Source organism: Paramisgurnus dabryanus, chromosome 19, assembly GCF_030506205.2.
Source record: "Paramisgurnus dabryanus chromosome 19, PD_genome_1.1, whole genome shotgun sequence".
In the NCBI taxonomy this organism is placed as follows: Eukaryota; Metazoa; Chordata; class Actinopteri; order Cypriniformes; family Cobitidae; genus Paramisgurnus; species Paramisgurnus dabryanus.
This window is the reverse complement of record NC_133355.1, coordinates 3,233,612-3,253,105: the sequence shown is the minus strand read 5'-3', so window position 1 is coordinate 3,253,105 and position 19,494 is coordinate 3,233,612. Positions and strand designations below refer to the sequence as shown.

Sequence of the window (19,494 nt, the reverse complement as noted above, 5' to 3'; positions counted from 1 at the left end):
AGTTTAACATTTTCAAGGGAAGTAAGTATTCGAGCAGAAGACGTGTGTTACAAACTAAAACATGAATAATGTGAGAAAAGCGATCACATGATCTGTGTCAATAAAACACTTTCAGTTTAAACCTCATTTACTGCTGAAACACATCCAACAATTACATGACAACTCCTTCACATCAACCACACCGACCCATTCTCATTAAATGCGTATAAATAGCACGCAGTGTGAAAATCATGCAATACATACAGCAAATTACAATTTTGCATGCAAATGATACGCCAGACTTTCCCGATCACTTAATACAGCGCATCTTTATGTCTGGTTTTATGTATTGGTTTCGTGCTTTTTCAGTTTTTTAAACCATTGTCGCTTGGATTTGGGGTTAGATTTGGGATTTAATATATGCACTGTAAACTAAAAATCTCTGCCCTAATTTTTTTTTGTTGAATCAACTCAAGTCACTTTAACTAACAATTATTTATCTTTAGATTAGAGATGAGTTGTTATAACTACAGATGAGTTGTTATAACTTATAAAATGAAGTTGACTTTTTTAACTATATTTTATAAGTTGTAGTAACTCATCTTTTTTAAGATAAATAATAATGAGTTGACATGACTTGTAAATTTGTTTTGGTTTGGGTTAAGATGTCATTTTTTGAAACAAAAACTTGCTCTAACTACAAACCGAAGCAACAATTGTAAAAAAACAGAAAAAAGAAAAACCATTACATGAAAATGACACGAACAGATGCGCCATATTAAGTGAACAGGAAGGACTGGCGTATCATATGCACGCAAAATTGGAATTTGCCGTATGTATTTCACTGTTAAAAAAATGCAGCATGAAGTTAAAACAACTTGGTTTTGCAAGTCACTTCAACATACTATTTGTGAATAGTTGACATAACTTCTAAAAACTAGTTGAAGCTGTTTAACTTATTTTTAAAAAATTGTTATGTTGGTTTGACAAAAATGCTGGATATGTTTTACGGCGTGCACGACTTTTCAAACTGCCTGCTATTTATAGGCATTTTATGAGAATGGGTGACCACAGTGATTCTGTGCTTATATACATTACAGTACAGTACATACATCAGGCTGTACAACATTATGTTGTCATGTATCAGAGCAAGCAGTACATTTATCTCTTCTATACTTTCATTTCATCTGACTTGACTATTACTGGACATTTACGGTGCTACTTTATTATTGTACAAGACATCTTCCCGTTTCAGGGCAGGCAGACTTGAATTCGGCAAGACTAAATGAAACGTTGAAAACGAGTTGTCAATAGCTGGAAGTATGAAAGAGAGAGAGAGAGAGATATGGACGAGTATTTCAGGCACTTAGAAAATCTCTCTCCATGTGTCCTTGGCTACAGCATGCTTCTGTTAAACACAACACAATACAGCATCAGTGTGAAACAACCGCACTTAGACAAGGCAACAGACTAGATTCATACATTCAAACACCAATCTTTAAAGGGATTTCTGGACGTGTCCTACACTAAAGACAAGCTCTTTATCTACACCCATGTCCTAATAACTGATGTTATAACTGCAACAAGATCAGAATTTAATAATTCACTGAACACAAAAGACACAAAAAATTACAGAAAATAAACAATGCTCATTCCTCTAACAGAAACATATTATGTGCTGTTATAAATTTGATGAAGATATTTTGCAGGTCTGTATTCTGATTGAAGGTCGATCTATTTAAATGACTGAATCTCTTATTCAACAATATCACTTTTACATTTCTTCCCTCTTAATCTGGAATAAATTGTTATATTTGTAAACATTATATTCTTACATGTACTATGGTTATTATGTTTACATGAATATGTACTGGTTTTTGAACATTATGTCACAGTATTTTGGACAAATAATGAAGTACATAAGAGTAGCAAGCACTCTTAAAAATAAAGGTGCTTCACAATGCCATAGTAAAACTATTTTGAATGTTTTTTTTTATAAAGAAATATTAACTTTCTTTTTCACAAAAGGTTCTTTAGATTATAAAAAAGGTAAGAAAGAAATGATTATTGATTGAATGATTCTTTACCAAAAATGGTTCTTCTATTGCCCCTTTTTCACCAAGGCAGTTTTAGTGCCTAATTTTTTTCAACACCCAAAGCACTGGATCTGAACCGCGTTTGGATGCCAATGTAGGTACGCAAAGCCAATGACCATTAATAATAATGCAACATCCGACATTGTCGATGGTGCATTTGTGTTTGGCGCTGCCTCACTAACATTGCTGGGAAAGATGAGACGTATATTCAGTGACATAAGACTTGGCTCTGTGGTGGTTCTCTAATGGATGGAAAGGCAAACCGGTTCTTAAAAGGCTCACCAACTTCAAACTAAGAACAGAACTAGCTCTTAACCAACACCTAGTTCTTTCTGGTGAAAAGGGAGCGTATGGCATTACTGTGAAGAACCGTTTAAGCACTTTTATTTTTAAGAGTGTCTAAATACATGACCCTGGACCACAATGGTAACGTTTCTGAAAGTTGAATAAATAAGTGTGATATGCTTGTCAAGTATGCAGTGCATACTCAAAATCTGACCTCTGCATTTAACCCATCCCAGTGAGAAGTGGACAGCTATCCATTCAGTGCAATTGGGGTTAAGGTGCTTGGCTCAAGGGCAACACAGTCGTAACCTGCTGGCCGTGAGACTCAAAACTCTCAGATTACAATCTCTAACTATATGACTTTATTTTTAAATAAGTTTTCCATTGATGTGTGGTTTGTTAGAATAGAACAATATTTGGTTGAGATACGACTATTTCTAACATCAGCAATCTAAGGGTGCACTTTTTTCCCAAAAAATTGCCTTTAAAGTTGTCCAAATGAAGTCCTTGACAACAATTACTAATGATAAACACATTTTGATATATTTTTGGTATGAAATTAACTAAATATCTTCATGGAACAAGATCTTTACTTAATATCCTAATTTTAGGCATAAAAATGTATTATTTTTACCAATACAATTTATTCTTGGCTGTTGCGACTTACGACTGGTTTTGTGCTCCAGGGTCACATATAAATTTTTTTTATTGTAAACAATCATCACTGTATACCACGCAACTATAGCGTTAACTATATCATGGTATCACCACAATGCCCTGATCTCCTCTTTTAAATGTAAAACCTGATTTAAGTGTCCTGTTTTTCGCTTTATTTTCCATCATTCACTCATTTTCGATCATAAATGACAGCTGTAATTTTCTGCTCATAGTTGGCCTGTCACATTACTCTACACACACACAATAATATTACAGCATGTCGAAGGGTTTCATTACAAACGTCTGACTTGCTGATCCAGCTGACCAACAGTTTGGTTTCAGAGGTGGAAGTTTATGCGATGTTAATATCTGAACTAAAACAAATCAGCCATTTAGTTTACACGACAACACGAGCTCATGAGCCTCTTTATACACTGTGAGATACGACATTGACTGAGTCTCACGACTTACGTTAAAGACAAAAGACTTGATGTTTTCTCAAACATCACATTATACGCAGCACTCTTGTGCTCTACCGTCACCATTTAACAAAGATGTGCAAATAAAGTCGTAAAAAATTGCACAGGGTTACGATAACGATCATTTATGAAGGTTGGAAGAAATGTAGTGTTGGGCAGCAAAACGATTAATCGCGACTAATCGTTTGCAGAAAAAATTTTTGTTTACATCATACATGTTTGTGTATTGTGTATAATAATTATGCATATATAAAAACACACATATGCAAGTATATATTATATATAATAAGAAATACTTAATATATAAAAGTTTTTTTCCTTAAAAATGCATCTATGTGTATTCATATATGCATAATTATTATACACAGTACACAAACACATATGATGTAAACTTTTATTCTGTAAACGATTAGTCGCGATTAATCGTTTTGCAGCCCTGATGTAGTGCTTTATTCATAAGCGGTTTGCTAATAAAGGGTTTGTCACGTTTGTTTTAAAGGTTGTAAGATGATTCGCACGTAGCTAATGAGAATTTTTTGACGTGCCTGGATTATCGTTTGCCTTACAAAACGCTATAGCATCAAAACATTTGTAGGGTTTTACAAATTATCAGAATCTATCAACATTTATCAACACCTGAGATTTAATTTCTCAAAATACCTGTACTGCTCACGAATGATTGACAACCTGCTCCAATGTACCAGTTAAAATAGAAAAGGACTCCCGGTCAATACGCCTGATAGGGCTACCTAACGATTAATCGCGATTAATCGTTTGCACAATAAAAGTTTTTGTTTACCTCATATATGTGTGTGTGTGGTGTATAATAACTTATAGATAAATACACAAACATGCATGTATATTTTTAAGAAATGTTTACATACATTACTTAATATGTAAATATATATATTTTCTTAAAATTATACATGCATGTGTGTGCATTTATATATACATAATTATTATACAGTACACACACACACACATATGATGTAAACAAAAACGTTTATTCTGCGAACGATTAATCGCAATTAATCGTTATTAGAGAAGAGAAGTTTTCATGTGAACGGTGGGTGTTAAGCACTCTTAAAGGACAACTTTGTAATTCTGTTAATGCCACCTAAACATCACATCTCTCATAAGGACACAGGGCTGGAAGTGTATCACAAACTCTTCTACATACAGTACAGTACATACTCAGAAACAGGAAAGCACATTGGAAAAAGAGAAGACTACGTTAAACCACATTTACGATTCGCGTCTCAGTGGATGCCGAACGGTCTCTGAGCCTCGCTTGACACCGACAGACCTCCCTTTCATTTGCGGCGTCACACGACCGTGCTAATATCTTCTGGCTCGTCTGGTTTCTTAGGTTTGCTAGGAAGAGATTTCAGATACTCCAGGTGTCGCCTGGCATCTTCCTGGTTCTGCCTTACATAGTACACAACGTAAGAGATGACCATAGCAAACCAGCCGAACATGGTCACTAGCATGGCGTAGTCGGTGGTCCGCTTCGCCAGGTTGCACAAGTCCGCGTCCACGGCCAGGAACGGCTGGCCCTCTTGGTCCCTGATCTCCGAACTCCTGCAAAGCACGCGCGTGGCCGCTTCGTGGTTGTGCGCCATGCCGCCCAGCGCCTGCTGCAGAGCGCAATCACAGTGCCAAGGGTTGTTATCCACCAGCACACGAGCCTTTAACCGGGCGAAAGCGTCTTTGTGCACGCTGGTGATGCGGTTGTGAGACAGGTCCAGGACTTCCAGAGATCCCTCCAAACCGATAAACGCGCCCTCGCCGAGGGTCTCCACGGCATTGTGGGATAGATTAAGCCTCCGAAGCATCCTCAGGCCGTGAAATATGCGGTCGGGCACCAGAGATATGTGATTCCTGTCCAACTGCAGCAGTTGGGTGTCCTGCGGGACGTCGGGCGGGATTTCCTTCAAACGCGACAGGCTACAGGTGACGTTGAGGCCGTGCGGAGGGCTCTCAGATCGCTGACAGGTGCAACCTTTGGGACAGGTGCTGGCAGACGGGAAGCAGAGGACCATAAGAACCAAACTCTGCAGCAGCAGACACATGGGGATCGAACGCGATAGCCACAGGTCCAACGGCGACATGCTGACGGACAGTCAACATACTCCTGCCAGCGGCGAGCCGACTCCCGAGACCTTCACCGGCAACCCATAACGAGAGAGAGCCGTCACCACGAGCCTCGTGTCTCTGGAGAAAAGCGTCCGTCAACTCTCATGGTGTGTTTAAATCTGTAGAGGAAGATCACACAGAGATTGTCTATCTATGCCGCTCCATATAAACAAAGTGATTTTATCTATATATAGATTTTAAGTAGCCTAAATAAAAAACGTTTTAGTATAATTGCTGCCACTACCTGGATTAACATTTTTACACTTGCCAAGTCCAAGTAAGTGTGTCCCATCAGATGAATAACTCTACATGCACACTTGGGATATTCACGCTCACTAGAACACTTGGGCCAAATAGACGAAATACAAAATGTAAGTAGTCAAGTGGACAAGTGATCACGTGCAAAGAACGCAATTGTGAGTATTTGGAAGCAGCCATTGAATCAATAAATATGGTTTGATGTATACACATGAATGAGCATTCAGACACACATAGCTGTAAGAGTTAAACACACATGTTGGGTGGGATTAACTTTAACACACGTTCATACAGACATGATGTCAATCATGGGTTTATGTAAATAACTAACAAGACACAAGTGAATGAAATGAACATGAATATCTGACCGAGCTCAATATAGCACACAGAGTCTGGTTATTTAAAACCTTACAGTCATTATGTGAATAAAATGGTTTCCAATTCTAGAACCGAAGGACACTCGTGAAATAAATGAACCCACAGTGATGTGGAGCTCTGAGGTCCTCTCACTGTTCTGAGTACAGTTCTGTTCACCTCGCTCTATTTGGCCTGAGGCTCCTGAGATCTGCTGTGGATCACATCAGCTGATGTAATATTAGTCTGTTTTTCTCATGAGATATTCAGTATGATGAAAGCTCACACAAATCTCAAACTTCTGACCAGCAAGAGAAAATAAACGTCGGTCACGGCCGGCTGCGAGTCAAAGAAACTTCTAAGGCTTTTAGATAATGCTGTTAATGTATGGAAATCTATCTAATTTCTTATAATTCAGGATTTTTACATTTCATGTGCTTAAAACCATTAAAGCATTCTGTTTAGGGTTGCAAGTAATGATTATTTTCATAATCAATTAATCAGACGATTATTTTTTTCTATTAATTGGATAGAAACTTTTTAAACTAGATTTTACACTTATTATGCTAAATAAAACCCTAAATTAGAGCATTCACATAGTGTACTTTAAAAGTGCCACAGATTAAGTTTAACTAATATATTTTTAAATTTGTTATATATTAACTCTTTCCAAATAGCGCCAGCATTTGTTATGATTTTCACGAATGTTCAATGACCATGTTCTTCATTAGTTCTCTTTGAACCACCTCTCAAATATTGGTAGGTTTTTCAAAAATACAAAATCTTGAGCAAAAGCTGAGATAATTAATTCAAAACGATGATCAAAACATACACAGAGTTTCATGCTTTTGGATAAGTGGATGCTTGGCAGGAAAGCATTTTCTCTTAATTGACTCATCAATGGCGGGAAAAAGAGTTGAATAAAAAGTTGCCTCAGTTTTCAAATAGTTAAACATTATCTAATTGACATTTTGTCACAAATTAAAAACTAATTTTGATCTTTAACTTTAGACCTTGATGAGCATTAACCATTATTAACGTAACAAATAAGTCAGATGATATGACTGCGATATAAATTCGTTGTTACAGAAATAAACAAAAGACCTGGATTTTCTCCTTAAAACAAATGCTTAGTTTGTGGCTCAATATTATTATACATTATTAAAACCAAACAACAATAAAACAAGGACAAACTCATGTATAGCAAAGGAAGAAATTAACCAGCGTTCTTTTGCACTTTACCTACGCCATCGTCCTGTCAATCATCACGCTATTTTACAGTCGTCACGTGACTCCGCTACCCTGTGCTATGGGTGTATGGAGCATCACAAACCAACTAATCGATAATGACGTCCATTCACAACTATATTCAGGATCTATTATTATCAATTTTATCAATTAGTTGTTGTAGCCCTAATTCTTTTCATGGTAGACGAAAACACTTCCATTCAAGATCAATTGCCATGAAAACTCTGGTATTAAATCTAATATAGTTTTATTTCTTGACTTTTATGTATGTTGTTAAGAAAAATGTATATTACTAATATACACTAAAGTGTATGTTGTGTTAAGGATTTGGAAAACAAAGTCAAATAATTATTATTTGTTTTATGCAGATTTAATTACAGATGCTACGCACATTACAAATGTCAAACTCTCTTCTGAATGTACACTTCAAAAGCATATCCAAAAAATGATTTACTTTATACATAATAGGGGTGTAGGGTGACAATAACCATGATATACCCCCCAATGATTAGTGATTAAAACCACACATGATGATTTTGTAATTTGAATAAAATTGCCTTTAGAGCATTGCTTAAACTAAATTAATAAAACAAAATAAACAATACTAAATATGAATTTAAATGATGGTTTGATTTATTTATCTGCTAATTTTTTTCAATAGATACCGCAATAATGTTGTTATCATAAGAGATTTTTTGACCTATAACTGGTCTGATATAGTGACAGCCCTATAAATTACATAATCTATTTATTATAGTGTACATAAGTAGCTGATATTTTAAACCATCTTTAGATTTGTATTAAATCACAGTTTTAAATCCAGCAGTTTTTATTTGCTACAATGGTTTTGGCATTATGGCAGATCATTAAATTGACTTGTACTGTATCAGAAAAATATAAAAATGTATCATCATTTAGTCGTCATGAGATCATCTCTATCCTACTATATATTATTTCTGTCATCTATGGAGATCTAACATGATAATGTAGGAGACTACACAATAAATGTGATCAGTACACGATAACTGATTTTTGATTTTAGGTATATGTCCCTAGGTTCTGTAGAATGTAAAACTGTATTTATAGGCATGAATGAATAATAAGAGTTGTGTAGATGGTAATGATATATCATGAGTCTCAAACACGATTGTTTCCTCCTTCTTATGTAAATCTTGGGTATGTAAAAGACAGCTGGAAAACAGACCAATCTCAACATAACACCAACTGTGACGTTACAGTCTAGATGTACGCCACAACATTAAATTAAGTACAATGTTGTTACAACAAAGTTGTGACTGCTGAGTTAGCGTTATATTCTAGTTAGCACTATATGCTAGTTAATGCTATATACTAGTTATTGCTATATGCTAGTTAATGCTATATGCTAGTTAATGCTATATGCTAGTTAATGCTATATGCTAGTGTTTCGGCTGAAGTTCTACTATTGACGTTACAGTTACGTTTTGCAGGTCCATACTGAAAAAAAACACAAACTTACTACTCTGAAACGTCCATTAACAATCTCCAAACAATTGATTGTTCCTCAAAATCTGATACAGACTCAAAGATAAGATCTGTTTACACACACACAGAGCTACTGAAGAAGAAACAGCCAATCAGAGCAGAGCTCAACATTATTATTCATGAACCTTTCAAATAAGATAATAATAGATCATTTCATTCTAAAGGCAAATCCTAGAGTTGTAAATGTACATGTAAAACTGACTCTGGATCATTTATGCACTTAAGAAAGACACAAACCTTCTATGTAGATATCAGAGAAAAATTTAACAGATTATTAACATGCATTATTTGGCACCTTTAAGGTTAAAGTAATTCATAAGGTTTCGAGTATTGATACAGAGCTACAGTAAATGTCAAGCAGAGAAATCATGTTTTGATATTAAAATGCATCCAATATAGGTCTCAACTCAGCTGACCATACACGTTTTATCATCATTACAATCATTATAATACATTAAGATACAATAGATCTGAAGATTATGCAGCTGGGGAACAAAATCATAAATATTTTTTGCTCCAAATAATTTGATTAATCTGTTGAATCTCGATGTAAGAGTTTCTGAATAAAAATGAAGATCTGTTCCAGCGCTATATAAACAAAAGCCTGCTGAAGATAGATTATAAAGATGTTTGTGTCATTCAACAGCACTTTCAGAAAAATGATTTTATGCATTATATTTCATTACTCAATTAGTTTTAGGGGGATGTTGTCATGCAGAAATGATTAAATGCAGGTTTAAGAGAATTACAAACAGCCAATATCAAACAATAATTATAAATGCTTTCATCCAGTGAATTAAATCCCTGACTGATTCTTACATCTGACATCATTTCCAAAACTTACAGTGTGAAGATCAACACTTCCAGCATTTTTCAACACAACACACAAACACTTGTTTATGGTTGTAAATAACACACACACGTATTGTAAATAACTTTTGTTCTTCTTGTAAAGCAATAGCTAGAGTTTTTTTCTACATTTCACTTGATGTTTCCACACCCCAGTCACACAACCACAGCCTGCATTCAATAAATATAAGTATTAATATTTCATTATAGAAATGAATGAAATGAATGACTGTTTTAATATCAATGAGCCACGCCAGAGGAAAAACCCGCACAATAAAATCATCAGAAGAAGATCATCATCCTGACGCATCACAGTTTATTCTGCATGCACATATAAAAACATCTTCAGCATGCAACATGCATACTATCAACTGCACATACGACACATGTAAATGCATATGCATGCGAGTGTGTGTGTATGTGTGTGTGTTTTTGTGTTTGTGCAACAGGCGACATGCGTGTGTGTCTCACCTGCGGCAGAAAGCCTCGTGAATCTCCGCATTCGTGATGTTGATCATCCTCAGAAAACACGCGCGTTTATGATGCGATGCGATCAGTCGTCATGTCTCATAAACAATCAGATATCTGAAGATTGATGGCTGACGTTTGTGACCACTGCCACGCGAGTGACTGACTGGGAGGGGTTCGATCGCGCCCTAGTTGTGGTGTCCGATTCGCGAATCATTTTACTAAACCGATTCTTTTAAGGATTCGGTCGAATGCGAGTGAAACAGGTGACTTTGATTGCAAAACTGGGATGGTAGGAGGAAAAGTTTACAAGGGGGAGAACGATTTAAATTAGGGATTATTTAGTTGATAATGTTAAGAAAGATATCATATTTAATGATAGCGTATTTAAAGATATATCCCAATCAAAAACACAGTGACAAACATTTGTACAGAATGTATGGAAATAAGTATTTAATAACTGAAAGAACAAATGAATTGCGTATTAGAAATGATTCATTGATATAAGCGATTCAAACGAACCGATTCGGCAAATGAACATGAGAGTGAAGCTGTCGGTAGTGCGCGCGTGCTCACCCTGTGTGTGTCTGTGTGTGTGTGTTACCGGGGTAACCCCAGCCTCCTAAAAATGAGTTTCACGTCCCATGACAATATTATATGTGGGGAAACTTTTTATGAGCCCATACGGCAAAAAAAAAAAAAAATATATATATATATATATATATATATATATATATATATATATAATTTTAATATACAAAAATGGCCAAAAAATATGTGCTGAAATAAATTTTTAAATATGTTTACAAACATGTTTTTTTCACCACGATTTTTTTGGCCATTTTTTGTATATTTTTTAATATATTTTAAAGCATTTATATTAACATCGAATTGGAAAAAAATGTGTGTATTGTATGTACAACATGTATGTAGCTCATCATATTTGTGGCTCATCAATTCAAAATAGGTGTTTGGCGCGTCATGTCAAAATAAGTGCCTGCTGCAGACGGGTCTAAAGGGTTTATAATAAAATAGACACTCGCATTTGCTAGATACTCGATTATAATCTCATGTGTAATCAGAATTTAGTGTAAAGTTAGTATTTTGTGAATGTGAGCGTCTCTTTTATCATAAACCCTTTCGACAAGTGTGCAGCAGGCACTTATTTTGACAAGAGGAATGATGCACATGACACAATGAACACATATTTTGACATGATGAGCAATACACATGACACTCTTAAGTCACCAGCCGTCACTGTTAAAACTGCTCAACTGCAAAAATATCTTTATTATTTTATATCTTCATACATAATTATTTGTAAAAACCTTAAAAATAATCTTTTGCCAAATAGGTTGTAAAATTAGATTTTTTTATTTAAAAATGTATTAATATATGAAGGTGAAAACTAAATATATTTTCAAATTTAAAAATGTAATTAAGATTAGCATATATTTAAAACATATTTTTGGCATAATTTAAAAAAAGATCTCATATAGGCTATTTAAATATTATACTATAAGAATATGTCATTAAATTCTGAGATTGTACATAAAATACCAGTTAAGACAAATATGGCATTTAAACATACTATGGTATCAAAGTACGACATGTAGGATACAGTAGGTGTTTAAATCTGATTTGTTATCTCAAAGGTCACAGGTTTAAATGATGAATGACCGATGAGTTTTGTGCCCTTTAACATGAGTCTGAGATGATACTCCAGGGTTTGTCTCATTTTTAATGAATGTCACTTTGGATCAAAGTGTCTGATAAATGACAAGTTATTCATATAAAACATCTCGTGATCCATAAGAATTCCTCCTCAGTTTTACTGTTTTATAGATTTAGCATAAATAACAAGCAACAGGTTCAATACATGACACGCTGTCTTAGTTATCTGTTGATGTCGGTCGACTGGAGAAAAGCAGCAATTATCTGTGGTGTCTTTGACAAACATTGTCTGCCTCTTACAAAGCAAGTTGACTCATTCCATATAAACTCTCATATAATGATAGAAAATCATCCATCACAAGACAAACATACTGAAGTCAATCACTAGTTTAACTAAAAACATAGCTTACAAGATCATATTCAAACATGTTGATGATGTAATTGACTCTTATACGGCCAAAAGCAACACAACATATATAATTCAGTATGGTTTCAGTAATAAACAGGTTTGTGTGTAGTGCAGCTGCTGTTTTAGGGGTTGATATGATTTTCAGGAATGAATCTGGCAGGTGTAGCGTAGATTTCTTTTCTTCTTTCTGTGTGGAATCGATACGTCGCATTTGATTGACAAACAAACAAAACAAAAGAATCTCAAACAAACACATTACCGTTCCTCTATTCATTTGAGAAAGAGGGTTAATTTGGAACAAGACATTTACATTCCTGCTTTTCAAAGGTCACGCTTCATAACGCTCATTTGCATACTAAGTGACTAATTATCTTGCAGCCAATAAGCAGGTATGTGATAGTGTGTGAATGTGGCGGGCGGTCACGAGTCTTTGTGTAGAGCACACACATCAGATGCATTTCAGTCATTTAGATTTCAGTGAGAGGAAATTAGCCAAATTAAATGTAATAACATATAAACCACCATACATCTCATACAGAAATATCTCACTGTCTGTTCCTGGCTTTCTCTACTGGTTATATTTTTCTGCTGGATGTAGTATGCAGTGTTTACACAGTATATACCTTCTGAATGACCTTGCGCAGTACATTTTCCAAAATGTGCCATATAAAACAGAACAAAAATGGCAATGCTTTCAAAAACATGTTTTAAAAGTATTTCTCTGGAGGTGCAATAAAACGCAGCACATTATCCACAGAAAAACAGCCAACAGAGTAACTCTCTATAGTGTTGACACATTCGTTGTGTATCTGTAGATTTGTGTTATTCACAAGTCTCTTGTTTAGAAGTCGATTTCTTTAGAACTTCAGAATCAGGTTCACTCTTAAAAATAAACGTGCTTCTTGATTGATGAACCCTTTTTTTTGGCTGATGGTACTATAATGAACCTTTAACATCTGAAGAACCCTTTTAAGAAACATTCTTTAGATGATAAGAAATGGTTCTTCTAAAATACCATTCACACAGCACTTTGGTCCAGCTTAGACCAGCTACTGCCACCTTAAACCAGCTTAAACCAGCTACTATCTTATGCTGGTCTTTGTTCAGTAGGGAATGTTACAGCAATGTCAGGTCCTCTTTACGATAGCGATCCCAGAACAAAAAAAGGGGACGTGTTGTTGTTCAAACAGAAGTCTCTTTGACAATTGTATGGAAATTTTCCGGGTTCTGCCAGCCTGGCAAAGCTTGTCAAGCTGGTGGGTCAGGTCTTCCAGTAAGACCAGCTTAAAAAGTGATCAAAACACAGCTAGACCACCTTGCTACACCAGCAAAACCAGTTAAAACCAAGCTGGGAGACCAGCTAAAACCAGCTCACCAGCTTAGCTGGATTTTTCAGTAGGGTTCATAGAAAGCTTTCTGTGTTTTGATCTAAAAACTAGACTTATTTTCTAAGGTCATTTTTCTCATCAAGAAAGAGCATCTTTATTTAAGAACTTTTAGATATTTGTACTGAAAACAAGACAAAAATACAAAGACTTTTTTCTTGAAAATCATTTTTTTGCAGTGCAGTACTATTTTTGTCTTGTTTTCAGTGAAAATATAGAAACAATTCTTAAATAAAGATGTATTTTCTTGATGAGCAAAATAACCTAGGCAAATAAAAAAATAAATCTACGCAAATTTGGGCCAATGGAATAAACATTATCTTGAATTAAGTATTTATGAAAAAAGTTCACTTATTTCAAGAAAAAAATTCTTATTCCATTGGCAGATTTTTTTTGCTTGTTTTAAGCACTTATGTACTTACAGTTTATATATTTTTAAAAACTAGACTTATTTTCCTAGGTCATTTTGCTCATCAAGAAAGTATTTTTAGATATTTCTACTGAAAACAAGACAAAAATAATAAGTAAGAAAGTCATTTTTTGAAGTGTAAAGAACTCTTTTATGCACATTTATTTTTAAGAGTGTCCCCATCTCTGCTTCTCTGCTATTTTTACAAAGTCAATACATAAAGAATCCATACGATTCCATTAGAAACACAGTCAGAGTCTTTCGCGGTTTAGTCTTGCATACTGAAGTTCTGGCAACCATGACTGCTTTAAATGGCCAAGGAACGCCCAAGAGGCCATATGACTGGCACTTAAAGCAACAATGACAAATATCTAAAAATGATGCTTTTAGAAAGTCTTAAAGGCATTAAGTGTTTATTCCCTCTTGATGATGTAAACATGACAACTTCGATCAGATGCGACCAACATCTTTCAGAAATCCTGTGTAATTTAACCAATCAGAGAACGACTTTGAATCTGCTGAAGTGTTTCCATTGAAGTGTGCCGCATGCATCAGAAGTTCAGGGTGTGATGCTTGAGACTACATTAGAGTCTGAGGATAATATTTCAGATTGAATTGTTTGTGTGAACCTTATTCTGATCTCAGACCTGTGTCTCTGCTCTAAGTGATTCAGTGGTTGAATATCTGATCATTAGATCCCTCTAGAGATGTTTGATGCGATTCTTCTCCATCTGATGGTCTGCATGAACATCCTAATGCAATAAAATCATCTGCATATATATTTCCATCTCCATATAACGTATGCAGCCTCACCAAACATATACATTCTCATCAAGTGATTGAAATGCTTCAGACAACGTCTGACCTGAATTATTCTCATCATTTACAAGAATCCTCGGTGGCACTGATCTGACCTACACACTCAGCAAAAAGTCACGCAGATCAGATCACAGATCAGACCTGACTGAATATTATCAGAGAGAAAGATTAAACGATCAAAAGTGCTGCTAAGCATGAAAAAGGGAAGAAGTTTCTACCGAAATCGAACTGCAAAGTATGCAGTATTATTTTTAACTCAGCATTAGTTTATAAAGTGATGAATGCAGCTTTTGGGTTAAATTAAATTGACCCATAGGTTAAATTACGAGCCAATTACAAGATTGGGTTTTGACCCAACGCTGGGTGATTATTTGCTTATATAATATAAAAATACAGTAGAAAAGTGAAGTCAGTGTTTATAATAAACCTGTTGCCCTTGGGTCATGTTCAGTGTATATTCTCATGAATAATTTGTGATGGGGAAATTAATTTCTGATGAGGTGTTATTGTTGTGTTGGATCTAAAACACTGGACCTAATGTATTATTCAAATTTTTTTTTTAAACTTTGAAAAAAGTCACCGACCATCACTGTTGTAAACTTTTAAGAGATTTTAATCATTCACCAGGTGAAAATTTAAAGTCTGATCACTTTGCAAAGTAAACAGCACTTCTATTTTTAACAAGTCACTTGATTTGAAGATCATTTGTGTCTGACTCACATCTAGATTTCATATTGAAATACAGTAAGATATAATAGTGACAGTGAGGCAGCAGTAAATAGATGTTCATAAAACAAAGATGCTTTATTTTGCAGTCATTTGACAATTAAACCCATCGTATATCAGAATGACCTGCTTTATCTTTATCACATGAGTTCATCTCTCTCTCATTTAAGAGCCACAGTACATTGAACATTACTGTCAGACACAGGACGCTCTCATCTCTTCTCTCTCATTGGCTGATTGGAGCCCTGCTGTTTCTCATCTTAAAATAAAACTTCACCTTCACTTTCACCTTCAGACAAGATGATCGTGACATCCACGTTTGGGCCACATAAGCTATATTAGATTCAGCTATAAATACAGCTGTTTTCAGTGTTATTTCATGAGACTTGATAACATCACTATAACCCCCCCCCCCTTAAAAAATTAATTAAAATGATAATGTATTGTCATGAATAAATTGTGTGATGTAATGAAAGTGATGGATTGTTTTTCAGCTGTGTCTGTATGGATGCAGAGACGAACTGAAGAATCACACGATGATGATGATGATGATGATACAGTTATTACATAATGATGAAGTTTCCCAGCATGACGAATCAATTCAGTCCAATCCTAAACCAAACACACCTGCCACTTCTGAAGCCATCATCCTAAAATAATCTAACTTTATAGTTCACTTCAAAATGAATTGATTCACACTTATATTGTTTATGTCATTCAAAATCCATCTGACTTTATTTTCAAATGAAGCACAATAGCAAAAGATTCAGTCTGATCGGTTTCACAAACAGAACACATGAAGAAAGAGCTGAAATCCCGCAATTCACTGCAATGAAGCATTTCCACTTATGCCAGAAATCATGTCACAATTTTTGATAAAATATTAAATAATACATAAACATCATGAAACATGAGTGGACTAACTTTATTTTTTATAAACATACATCACTAGATGCCCAGGAAACACAGTTTAGAGTTAATATCAAACTGTATCATTCAACTAAAATATTATTTAATAGAATAATGAAAAGAATCAAGTTCTTCATATTTTTTAACATAAAGTCAAAAAGATCTTGATGTGTAATTTTCACATTGATTTCCTATGATGATGCAATGATAATCTGTGTGATTGATGATGATTCCTTGAGCTTCTGTGCCTGATGTGTCCCCAGAGTCTCTTCTTAAACCTTCAGTCTTTATTCAGACTCTTATTCGGTTTCCAGGACTCCAGGAGGTGTTCAACACAGACTGCACATCTCAAAATACAAGAAACTTATGTGGAGTAAAAAGTCAAAGGTCAGTCAAAAAATCCCTTAAATCCTTTTTTAAAGGGACAGTAAGTAGGATTTTCCCCCATCTAGTGGTGAAATTGTATTTTGCATTCAAACGAATAGTGCCCTCTAGCGCCTCGCTTTTCCAAATGCGTGTTGCAACTACGGTAGCCGTTATGTACTTACTGATCTCCTTGTTCGTTTCAGCTTCTTCACGTGTGCTGAATGAAAATGCATTGATAGGCTCAGGGCCGGAGTGGGGCCACTTTTCAGCCCGGGAGTTTCAGGCCCAAGACCGGCCCACTTTTTCCATAGTGTTATTCCAAATTAGCACTTTTTTTAAATTGGATAAATAAAGCAACAGTTCAGCTCTTACTATAGTTTTTATTAATATCATGGTTCAACAAATAAGGTAAAAGTTAAATAATATTTCACTTAAGATAAGAAGTTAACAAAAATATTCCTCTACACTCTAAAAAAGGCTGGGTTACTTTTGACCCATAATGGGTAAATATTGGACAGAACACATACTGGGTTAAAAATAACCCAATGTTGGGTTGTTGTTATGCAACCATGGATTATAATAACCCAACAGCTGGGTTAAAACAACCCAGCACTGGGTCAATTTTAACCCAGCAGCGTGTTCTGTCTAATATATAAAATATATAAATAACCCAGAGTGTATTCCATAAGGAAAGGTTGATAAATTATTAGCATTGCTAATGCTATGAGGCCGATGATTAATGCAAATAGAAATTTTAAAGTCCTTATTAAAAAAGAAAACAATTTGATAAAAACATTGAATACAATATTGGGTAAATGGCATAACAAGTGATTTATAAGCTTTTTTAGGCTGGTCATTTTTTACTGGGAAAACAAAAGGTGTTATAGGGTTGTGAACACAACCTGAGGGTTAAATAACTTTAATTCATGTTGTTTACTCATGGCCTCCTCATTTTCAGCGGGGGACTGCTCAGAAGCTGCTTGCATAATATTTTTAAAGTCTATGAATCGCCATGTATACACAAAAGGGTAATATTTTAACAAAAAATTTTTTTGGCTTGTAAATAGTTTGACAACGGTATTAGCCAAATAAGTACGTTGCTAATGCTAATCATTACTAGGCTTATTTCTCTTTAAGTTACCTGTTGTCACTTTTGTTTGTCCTCTTGAAAATAAATCTGTAAGTTTGGCACATTTGGCAGCATCCTCCTCCAATGTATTTTTTCTTCAACCTGTGTTTTACGCCCTCCTCCTCTCAGACGCGTATTGTTATGGTAGGGCCGGCCCAGCCTACCGGAGAAAAGTTTTCTTGGACGTGCTATGGACCGAACCAACTCTATGGGAGGGGAGGGGAAAACTCCCTCACATGGTACAACCCATGCAGAGGCTGCGCGCTGCAGTGTCAATGCGAAACGTGTGAAGTGTCATTTAAGAGAAGATAGACTCACTAACGTGACAAATGTAAAAAAATAAATAAATAAATAAATTAAAAAAAACTCTCGACCGGCCCAAAAGTGAAGCGGCCCACCGGGAATTCTCCCGGTTCTCCCGATTACCCACCCCGGGCCTGGATAGGCTAGTGCTTTTTGTCCCTCTCTGCTATTATAGTTTATCAATACGGTGGAACGATATGGAAGCCTCCTTGGACTTACCCGTTCAATGTAAGTAAAGAGGAGAAATTCTAAGCTTACAAAGAAAAGTCAGATCGCTGGCAGAGGTCATTTGACACCAACTGGGACATATTTATGAATAAAGACATTGATTTTGATTAATAAAACACTTAAAATCCTACTTACTGTACCTTTAAGATGTAAAAAAAATATTTGGTCCACAGAGAGTAAAGTTTTAGCTCAAAATATTATATAGATGATTTATTATAAGATCTTAAAATTGCTACTGTGTAGGTGCTAGCATAAATGTGCTGTTTTTGGGTGTGTCCTTTAAAATGCAAACACTGATCACCACAATGGTGGTTTGTTGAAATTGAAACTCAATTGTGCTGTCAATTAATTATTTTTTCTCTCTCTGTACTAAAAGGCAGTGCTGTGGTTGGATAGTGCAGATTAAGGGGCAGTATTATTATAAGATCACCTTCTGACGTCATAAGGGGAGACAAATTTCAATGAGCTATTTTTCACATGCTTGCAGTGAATGGTTTACCAAAACTAAGTTACTGGGTTGATCTTTATCATATTTTCTAGGTTGACAGAAGCACTGGAGACCCAATTATAGCACTTAAACATGGAAGAAGTCAGATTTTCCTTTAAGCTTACATTAAAGGAGTGATCAGAATACCAAAGCAACTTGAGGTCGACTCCTCTGGTGACCCATAACACACTGAGCATCATGATGGAGAACTCACATTTTTGGTTTCATCCCCTCTTTCTTTTATGAGACAGAAAACATGTCTTATGATGGGAGAAAAGAAATGAGAGGAGACACTGGAGAAAGGCAAACTTTATATG

At 35.3% G+C, this 19,494-nt stretch overlaps 1 protein-coding gene across 1 annotated transcript; it reads right to left on the bottom strand.

Moving 5' to 3' along the window:
* Window positions 1-949: 949 nt before the first annotated feature.
* Window positions 950-10,507, bottom strand: lrrc3b (leucine rich repeat containing 3B). The gene is made up of 2 exons (XM_065284130.1): window positions 10,337-10,507; window positions 950-5,751 (listed from the first exon to the last, which is right to left on the bottom strand). Exon 2 carries the CDS (start codon window positions 5,605-5,607, stop codon window positions 4,822-4,824), a length of 786 nt encoding a protein of 261 aa, XP_065140202.1. The 5' UTR covers window positions 5,608-5,751; window positions 10,337-10,507; the 3' UTR covers window positions 950-4,821.
* Between the last annotated feature and the right edge of the window lie 8,987 nt (window positions 10,508-19,494).

Coding starts and splice junctions, on each gene's coding strand:
- lrrc3b (XM_065284130.1), bottom strand. CDS start 5,607: ATGTCGCCGTTGGACCTGTGGCTATCGCGTTCGATCCCCATGTGTCTG.